Source organism: Centruroides sculpturatus, unplaced genomic scaffold (assembly GCF_000671375.1).
Source record: "Centruroides sculpturatus isolate CEXI.00-Female unplaced genomic scaffold, Cexi_2.0 scaffold474, whole genome shotgun sequence".
Lineage (NCBI taxonomy): Eukaryota > Metazoa > Arthropoda > Arachnida > Scorpiones > Buthidae > Centruroides > Centruroides sculpturatus.
Genome location: NW_019384646.1, coordinates 263042 through 273970, shown reverse-complemented (window position 1 = coordinate 273970; position 10929 = coordinate 263042). Strand labels below are relative to the sequence as shown.

The 10929-nt window shown below is 24.2% G+C and overlaps 1 protein-coding gene across 1 annotated transcript in view; it reads right to left on the bottom strand.

The window, feature by feature from the left end:
- Positions 1–82: 82 nt before the first annotated feature.
- The window catches only part of LOC111626186, a 96968-nt gene continuing 86121 nt past the window's right edge, over positions 83–10929 (bottom strand). Inside the window, exons 9-13 of the mRNA XM_023369496.1 lie at positions 5190–5345; positions 4443–4735; positions 4176–4182; positions 1108–1263; positions 83–653 (exon numbers count right to left, since the gene is read on the bottom strand). Of these exons, the coding sequence (XP_023225264.1) occupies positions 355–653; positions 1108–1263; positions 4176–4182; positions 4443–4735; positions 5190–5345 (911 nt within the window). The 3' untranslated portion in view covers positions 83–354. The remainder of the gene's footprint in view (positions 654–1107; positions 1264–4175; positions 4183–4442; positions 4736–5189; positions 5346–10929) is intronic.

The following is a 10929-nucleotide window of genomic DNA, read 5'->3' as shown; positions in this document are numbered from 1 at the left end:
ATATATATATATATATATATATATATTCTTTGAATATAATTTCTTTGTTGCTCCAAATATTTAAATAGTTTAAAATCGTGAAGCACGTTTTACCATGCGACTGAGTAATGTTATATGAAACATTTCATATAACAATTACTTGTACATTGTCAACAGGTAGAGAGATAGATATAGAGAGAGATAGAACATTCTTCTGTATTACGTCGATAAATGTACAAATTGTATTGTATGTTTATCGGCATTATTTATATATTTTTGTATGTTATATTTTCGAGTTTAACGAAATCCCAGGCACGTTTTCTGACACGTTTAACATCGGCCCCCTCGCTCCCCTAGAGCGAGAGGCTGCTTTTGTCAAACTTCTGTGGGGTATCCTCCATAACGGTTATTAATGATGACATCATAGTGGCTATGGACGCTACAATTGACTTCGTGTGGTGCCCTCATATCAGATGGTTGGGAATAGAAATGTCCTATTTGCCTCGTTGCGAATGAAGGACTATGTTCTAGTTGACGTAACTGCATAGTGAGTCCCTGGCTTTGAGAAAGTGATTTCCTGATCGCATGGCGTCGATATACAAAAATGGAGATGATAGCAATTAAAACTACCATTGCAGCAGCTCCTCCACAACCTGCTACCAGTGGTAGATTACCTGAAAATATTTTAAAATAATGTAATAAATCACGTTTAATACTTACAAAATTTTCTAATTTTTAATCATTTTTTAACTTAAATTTGAATACTTTTTTAGAAAAATAAATGTTACAGATCACTTTAGGGATTAACTATATATTTTTAATTAATTAAAGAAAAAAATTAATATTTAACTTAAATATTTACTAATTAATTAAACTTAATATTTTCATTTCATTAATTAAAATATTAAAAAAAAATATTTAAGTTTTAAATAAGAATTTTTTAAATCTTTCTATCCTAAAACATTAAAAAAATATGTACTTTTTTCATTTAGTTTACATGAAATTTTAAAATTTATACAATATTAAAATTTCTTTCAAATATACAATAATGATCTTCTATTATTTAGAATTCACTTCTTTATTTGTTTTAATTGAATTAATGTTTAGAAATAAGAAGGAAAAACTTACATTTATCTTCGTCGCTATAATCATCCATGCCACAATTTGGAAGGCTGTTACATACCAATGATTTATCAATGCAATAATGTCTGGTTTTAGTACAAGATTTAGAAGCAGAGTTAATACAGAAAAGACTTTCTTTACATACAAATTGTTGACATTCTCCTATAAAATATAAAACAAAAAATTTTCTTTAATTTACTTCTACATTTTATCAATTTTTACATTATAAATTTATAAATATAGAATTATAATGGAAGCAATAATACTTGTAATATCTTAATGGTCCCATAAGCTTAACTATAGATACACACATAACTATATCTTAAGTCTTCACGTTACAAGAGTACAGTTTAGGATCTTATATTGTTAAATTAATTATTTTAGGCAGGGAAATTCCTAGCTTAAGGACGTCATATAAAACGGAATAATCAACAGTGTTGTAGGGGGGTCGACTTGTACAAGAAGTTTAATTTTACAGTAAAGTTTTCTATATGCATTATTGCTTGTATAATCACCGTAATTCTAAGAGAGTAATAAACAAGTAAACGATATAAATTGAAGTTTGTTAAATATATACTTAAAATAAAAGAGACATTAAAAGATATTTTCAACGAACGATCTTTAATTTTTCCACATAATCAGATACACATTTCTTGAATTCAAAAACATAACAAATTTTTTTTAATATGTATTATAACGAATTTTGCATAATATCATTTACTTTTTAAAATTTTTCTTGCATATTTTCAAAAACATTTTGTTTTTCACGAGAGAAAACTTTAACTATTTTTTTTTTTAAACTGTTGATTACATTAGATGCATATCGAAATCTTATACATCATTTGTATATCAGACACTGTTTAAGATTCAATTTAATAAAATTATATATAACAATAGATATGATATGACATATATATATGAAGCTAAAAAACATGTATGAAATGCTCAGCACATTTATCTTTTTTATTTATGCATTATTTTATTATATGAATGAGTCATCGAATGAATAATAAACCTTATAAAATTTCCATAAATTTCTATTGTCGAATATGTAAGAAAGATCCGAAAATATAAACTTTGATAAGTTAATGAAAAACTTTATTGCTCCTGTAGGACATAAAAATGGAGTCTTCAGAGCAAGATTTAATTAAATTTTAATTAAAAAATTAATATAATTATTTAAAAAAATATAATAAATAAATATATTTTACGATATCGTACATATGAAAAAAACTTAAATATTTGAAGTTCTTTTTTTTTAAAAAAAGTTACATCATGTATCATTAACTTCATTTTTTAAATTGAATTTTATAAACAATATTTTAAATTTTGACATTTTGGTGAATAAATAGTTGGATTATTTGCATTTTTAATATATAGCATCCGAAATCNTGCACTTATATTTTACAAATACGTGTGCCGGGCTGTGAACGGCTCACGTATTTGTAAAATATAAGTGTCTCGTACAACATGGAATTCATATAAAACGGAATAATCAACAGTGTTGTAGGGGGGTCGACTTGTACAAGAAGTTTAATTTTACAGTAAAGTTTTCTATATGCATTATTGCTTGTATAATCACCGTAATTCTAAGAGAGTAATAAACAAGTAAACGATATAAATTGAAGTTTGTTAAATATATACTTAAAATAAAAGAGACATTAAAAGATATTTTCAACGAACGATCTTTAATTTTTCCACATAATCAGATACACATTTCTTGAATTCAAAAACATAACAAATTTTTTTTAATATGTATTATAACGAATTTTGCATAATATCATTTACTTTTTAAAATTTTTCTTGCATATTTTCAAAAACATTTTGTTTTTCACGAGAGAAAACTTTAACTATTTTTTTTTTTAAACTGTTGATTACATTAGATGCATATCGAAATCTTATACATCATTTGTATATCAGACACTGTTTAAGATTCAATTTAATAAAATTATATATAACAATAGATATGATATGACATATATATATGAAGCTAAAAAACATGTATGAAATGCTCAGCACATTTATCTTTTTTATTTATGCATTATTTTATTATATGAATGAGTCATCGAATGAATAATAAACCTTATAAAATTTCCATAAATTTCTATTGTCGAATATGTAAGAAAGATCCGAAAATATAAACTTTGATAAGTTAATGAAAAACTTTATTGCTCCTGTAGGACATAAAAATGGAGTCTTCAGAGCAAGATTTAATTAAATTTTAATTAAAAAATTAATATAATTATTTAAAAAAATATAATAAATAAATATATTTTACGATATCGTACATATGAAAAAAACTTAAATATTTGAAGTTCTTTTTTTTTAAAAAAAGTTACATCATGTATCATTAACTTCATTTTTTAAATTGAATTTTATAAACAATATTTTAAATTTTGACATTTTGGTGAATAAATAGTTGGATTATTTGCATTTTTAATATATAGCATCCGAAATCTACTTGTGCAAATTTGAAAATATTCTAAGAAAACGGTGATTTTTTTTTGTTCTCATATTACAGATAACCAGGCAGAGATAAAAATCTTTTCAGACTTCATTCTTCTGGTAGTATCATAACTCTACTTATTATATACTTTACAAAGTGCAATAATATACAATTTATATCTATATTTTTCTATATAATAATACTTGCACTTTAATTCTAAACCATTTCTTAGATCTATTTCTTGTTCTTATATAGTTTTTTAAGTCTCATTTTGTGGCTTAATGAGAATCACGTATTGGTGTTCTATGGTGCAATTTCGAACTAAATTCTTAGATTTCGACTATTGCATGGCTATATTACAAGAAGAATATTCTCGCGAAAGAAATAAAACATTTTTAATTCATTAAATAATATCTTGATTAAGACATTTTATAGTAAATTAAATGGATAAAATTTTATAAGAAATATATTTGCTGATTTTAATATAGAGTAAATTATAGAAAGAATTATCAGCTAGCATCTTTTTCTTTAGACAAAACTACAATATATATATATATATATTCTTTGAATATAATTTCTTTGTTGCTCCAAATATTTAAATAGTTTAAAATCGTGAAGCACGTTTTACCATGCGACTGAGTAATGTTATATGAAACATTTCATATAACAATTACTTGTACATTGTCAACAGGTAGAGAGATAGATATAGAGAGAGATAGAACATTCTTCTGTATTACGTCGATAAATGTACAAATTGTATTGTATGTTTATCGGCATTATTTATATATTTTTGTATGTTATATTTTCGAGTTTAACGAAATCCCAGGCACGTTTTCTGACACGTTTAACATCGGCCCCCTCGCTCCCCTAGAGCGAGAGGCTGCTTTTGTCAAACTTCTGTGGGGTATCCTCCATAACGGTTATTAATGATGACATCATAGTGGCTATGGACGCTACAATTGACTTCGTGTGGTGCCCTCATATCAGATGGTTGGGAATAGAAATGTCCTATTTGCCTCGTTGCGAATGAAGGACTATGTTCTAGTTGACGTAACTGCATAGTGAGTCCCTGGCTTTGAGAAAGTGATTTCCTGATCGCATGGCGTCGATATACAAAAATGGAGATGATAGCAATTAAAACTACCATTGCAGCAGCTCCTCCACAACCTGCTACCAGTGGTAGATTACCTGAAAATATTTTAAAATAATGTAATAAATCACGTTTAATACTTACAAAATTTTCTAATTTTTAATCATTTTTTAACTTAAATTTGAATACTTTTTTAGAAAAATAAATGTTACAGATCACTTTAGGGATTAACTATATATTTTTAATTAATTAAAGAAAAAAATTAATATTTAACTTAAATATTTACTAATTAATTAAACTTAATATTTTCATTTCATTAATTAAAATATTAAAAAAAAATATTTAAGTTTTAAATAAGAATTTTTTAAATCTTTCTATCCTAAAACATTAAAAAAATATGTACTTTTTTCATTTAGTTTACATGAAATTTTAAAATTTATACAATATTAAAATTTCTTTCAAATATACAATAATGATCTTCTATTATTTAGAATTCACTTCTTTATTTGTTTTAATTGAATTAATGTTTAGAAATAAGAAGGAAAAACTTACATTTATCTTCGTCGCTATAATCATCCATGCCACAATTTGGAAGGCTGTTACATACCAATGATTTATCAATGCAATAATGTCTGGTTTTAGTACAAGATTTAGAAGCAGAGTTAATACAGAAAAGACTTTCTTTACATACAAATTGTTGACATTCTCCTATAAAATATAAAACAAAAAATTTTCTTTAATTTACTTCTACATTTTATCAATTTTTACATTATAAATTTATAAATATAGAATTATAATGGAAGCAATAATACTTGTAATATCTTAATGGTCCCATAAGCTTAACTATAGATACACACATAACTATATCTTAAGTCTTCACGTTACAAGAGTACAGTTTAGGATCTTATATTGTTAAATTAATTATTTTAGGCAGGGAAATTCCTAGCTTAAGGACGTAACAAGTGTTAATTCGCACCTGTAAGCTTAATTTTATATTTAAAAATTTAGAAATTATTATTAATATTTTTATATCTGTAGATATTAAAAAAACGATTTTAAAAAGAAATTTAACTTATATATTTATTTCAATTTTTTTTTGTTGTAAAACTTAGTAAAAATATCCATTTACATTAGAGATATAAGAAGCAAGGATATCAATAATGCAGATTGATATACATAAATCTATTACCTTATTTGTAAATTTTCAGATAGAGATCATTTATATTAATATGTCCGTAATCTTATCGATTTACTTTATATTCGATGTTAAGCAATATCATATTTCTCGTTTATCATTGGATACAGTAAAACTTACAGAAAATCTATAGTTTTAATCGATAAATAACGGCAAAATTGTAAAGAAAAGAATTCTAAATATAAGATTATTTTCTACATTTTACAAAAATTATTTATTGATTCTATTCTTAAATATTTTTTCTATTAAAAAAAATCCATTTTTCAGAGTATATCAGGTAGATGTACTGTACTTAATAACTTTTCATTAATATATATCTAGATTTTAAAAAAATATTCTATTAAATACTATTTAAAAGTCATGATTAATTCCTTTCAGGAAACTGGATGCGGAAATGTGGATTTTTCTCCTTTTTTTTATTTTGTTTCTCGCATCAAAACAACTCCATCATTATTTTTCTGGCTTCGGTCCAGAGTTTCATATGAAATATGAGAAAATAAATGAAACTTTTTATTCCGCTATCATACTAATAGATGACAATAAAAGTATCTGGTGAAGATAGTACATTATCAGGATAGTTTTATATGAAAATTAATAAATAAAGTCGAAAAATAATTTTAAAAAATTAAACGATCAGTTAAACTATCCATTGATAAAGATAAGAATTTCAATGGATTGTATCACTAAAATTTAGTAAAATTTTAAAATTGTACGTTTAAAATATCGATAATTCATAATTTCAATTATTTAATTTAATGTATTATTATTTTTTTAAAAAATCAAAATATAGTAGTAAAGAGTTTTTGTCTTGTTGAATTTGATGTAGAAAGGGTGGAAATCGATTTAAAGGAGATAAGAATAAAATTATATCGAACGAATTTTATAGTAGTTTACATTGAAAAAATCCAATTGATGGTCCAACTATTCATCAAAAAATCCTGTCATATGCTTGAAAAATTCGAAATTTCATTTGTGAATGGCGATTTTTCTGTCGCAATTCTAATATTCGAAAAAGAATACGAAAAGGTATTGAAAAGCCAAGAATGATATCTAAGGAAGTCAAGCATACCCGATCGTTAAGCAAATATCTTAGGTTTGACAATCGTAATCAGTAGAACCATTTCAACAAAATTTTCTCAACACACAAAGAATTGTCATATGGCTTTGTCAGAAGACTGATTGGGTGCCCTATATTGGTTCTTATTTGAAAGAAACCATGCGGATCCTGATGATCGCAGACAAAAGATCGTTATTTTCTTCTTTATCTCCCTTTATATATTTGGTATTAAAATACATTTACAATTGTATTTAAAATAAAAAAAAAGTTTTTCTATTTTATAAAAGAAGAAGAATTGATATATATATATAGAGTAGACGTCATTAAAAAGTAAGGTTATCATCATTATAAATTTATGACCAAAATGTAGAAAAATAAATTAAAATTTTGTATAAAAATAAGAATTTGATAGTAACTTACTGTGACATTTTAATGGAGATTAATCATTTAATAATGAAAATAATTTCGGTAGAAACAACCGCAATTTCTCACCTCGTTCTAATATTTAAATTGATTTATAAATGGCTGTCAAACTGGAAAGATAGATTGGATAACGAGCTGATTATTTGACACTTTCGACGCCAATATTCATTAATATGAAATCGAAGCCGTCTTTATTAAAGATAATACTGTTCAATAATAATATTAAATCGATATCAGCTTGTTTTAACAACAAGAAGATGGATCAAAAATAAAATTTCTTCCAACATCGGTTCTATAATAATTAATCATAACAGTAATTTTATATTGCATAAGGGTTTAAGGTTTTTCTTTGAAAATTCTTAAAGTAATCTTCAATAAAGCTAGTTATTTGTATACCGTCATTTGTATTCTGTAGACGTTCTTGTTGAATTCTGTAATGTAACCATAGAATGGTTCATTCAAGGTTAAGACTGTTATAAGGGAATTGCTGTATTGACATGAGAAACTCAGTATAGTCAAAGTCTCTTGTGATTCTAAATGTGTGACAGAAAAATAATGGAATGTTTAATATTCTATTCGTGTAACTTGAGTCAGGTATAAAATAGTTATTTTCTGCTACTTTTCTTTGGTAATTTTTATTTTTTTTATACAAACAAAAATTATATACATATATATTTGTTTGCAAACAATATATAGCTTTTAAATTATAGCATTTAAATTAATTTTATATGAAATTTTTCATTTATGATTGTATCAGAATTAATTAAATTTTCTTTCAATAAAGCAATTACATTTGTTTAAAAAATATTTCCATTAACTCTATTTTAATTTTAATTTAATAATTTAAAATGAATAAAACTCTGATTGTAATAAAATTGTTTTTATTTTAAAATTTCCTAAATTAAAAAGTGATTTATAATCTTAAAAATTAAAAAAAAAATTGTTTCTAATGATTAATATTACTAATTATATTCCATTTAAACAAACATAATTAATTTCATTGTAAAAGTCGTTAATAATATTTACTAAAAAGATTTATTTGTCTAATTATAAAGACTATTAATTTTTAAAATATTTAAAATAATTTACATTTAATATTCATACATTTTTATTACATTTATAAAACAAACATTGGCTCAGAATATTGTTTTATCTAGTTTACATATCTGAGTTTTGATAATGTTTTAGTGAAGTTTTTTTTTTTATGTTAAATTTAGATTTTGTAAGAAGAATGAAACGGAAGATAAGAAGAATTTCGTAAAGAAAAACCGAATTTAATTCTAAAGAAAAATCATAAACCCAACAAATACCTGATAAAAATTGTTAAAGTATTTATTCTTATTTTTTTAAAGTCTATAAAGTTAGATAGAGAAACTTTAAAGTAGAATAAAATATACATAAAAATCTTTAAAAAGTTTGTTATTATATATTTTATTTTTTTTAAAAAAAATATATTAAAAAAGTAATTTAATATTTTTTAAAAAGCATTTTAGGAAGGAAAGAAAAATTTATAATAATGCCATATATAATTTTAAAATAATTTTGTATGAATATACGCAGGTAAGAATACATATAGGCTATATACTTTATGTATTACATAAGTCAGCTAGTATATTATATATACAAGAAAACCAAAAGTTAGTTAACCAAGTATATATATATATAAAACATTATTTTAAGTCTTCTATATTTGATAAGTTTAATATTAATTATCAAATAAAATTTTTAAGTGACAAAATTATTTTATTAAACGTATATTTATTATTTTAACATAGAAAATATTAGCTTATATCTAGAAAAATGGATTTAAAAAGAAAATTAACAAAGTTAAATTTATAATTAAAAATCAGATTGCTCTTTTCTTTTTCGTGATATTTATGACGCTATAGACCCGAATCGATTTGAAAATGTTACAAAAATCTATCAAAATTTTTTATAAAACTTAGAAAGTGCCTCAATGATTCCCATAAATTGTTTCTTCAACACTTCGAGAGGAATAGGTATTACACAAAAAAGATACAGTAAATCAAAAGAGAATCAGTTTGAACTCTGTTTATAGGAGAGAGATAAAAATGTTCTGAAAAAAAAATTGAAAGGCTTTAAAAGCATTTTTATATAAATGATAGTTTGTAAAAAAAGTGTACAAAAAGTAACAAAATTTATGTAAATTTTAAGTTAAACTTTTCCTAATCTGTGTATTTTATAGGTGCACTTTGATAACAAAATTCTCTAACTTTAAAACTTACTTCAATTACCCACTAGCAAAATTTTTACTTGCATTATATTCGGTTGTAATCACTTTTAACAACTTTTTACTGATCACGGAATTTATAATAGCTCCGAATTACCCTATACTTAAGACATTAAGTGTATAACTTTAACCTATAATATGTTTTGCAATATTCTTTATGTGGACGTAAAAAAGTTTATACCAAAACAAATACTGTAGGTTACTTTAAAAATAGTAATCATAATTTGAATTTATATTATAGCAGTTTTTTTTTTTAAATTTTTAATAATTTTATATTATATCTAGAATTATATTCAATATAAAGGTAATGTTAGAAGCATCATACTTTTAAGCAAACAGAGGGAAAGTATGGAGATCTGTCAAAAAATATTTTTATATTTTCTTTTGTACTCAGGAAAAGTCGAAAAATGCAAAAAATTTGTGGATTTTTTCTGTTTTTGTGGATGTTAATGTGTGTAAGGTACACTAATAATATTTAAAATTTGTTTAATAATTTAATTAAATTTTAATGAAAGGAATCGCTTATTTTCCTCTGAAAAAAGCATAAAAATACAACAATATCAGTTTTTATTTTTCGTTTAATATACAGTAATTGATTGAATAAGTTAATTCAACAATAACATCTTACTTAATTAAATCTCAAGCAAAATAAAAGTTCAATTTAAAATTAAAATTAAAAACTGAAAGTCCTGGTATTAGAGATTGATAAATATAAGAGTAAAGAATTTATAAGATCAGGATTTAAAATTTTTCTAAATATTCCTCTTTGAGTTTTAATGAGTCAATTAATCACATTTAATTATAAATACGAGATAACAGTACATTTAAGCTTAAAGCCCGACATAATTATTACAATTAAGATGGATCCGACCTTCATTGTGGCCAGTCAGTTTGGGTGAGAAATGGGAAAGACGACTCTTACTTTCCATTATGGAGATCTGAACTAATCCCTCTAAAATGGGAGCTTGCAAGGAATCTGCGGTAAAGCTAAGCCCCGTTGACACTTCTCAAATTCTCCATGATTTTTTTTTTCTTTTTGAACAAATGAAATACGTAAAATATTTCGTCATTAATAAAAATAAGTCTTAAAAATTTTGTTTTCTCTTAATAAAAACAAGCAATTGTTTATTGTTACATCGTCAGAATGCCGGACTGCAATTTTTCGTCACAAAGCTTCTGAATCTTGTATTGTATTGCCCCTGTACATCATACTTTTCCTCTTAACAAAGGAGTTATGCCGTTCATGTAACTCCATTCACTAAAACATTTATGAATTCAAATAATTTTATAGTTAATCAGAGCCTATTGCTGCTGAGGTTGAGGTTTTCATACGTGGTCTCGATTTTCATTTATCTAACTCCGTTCA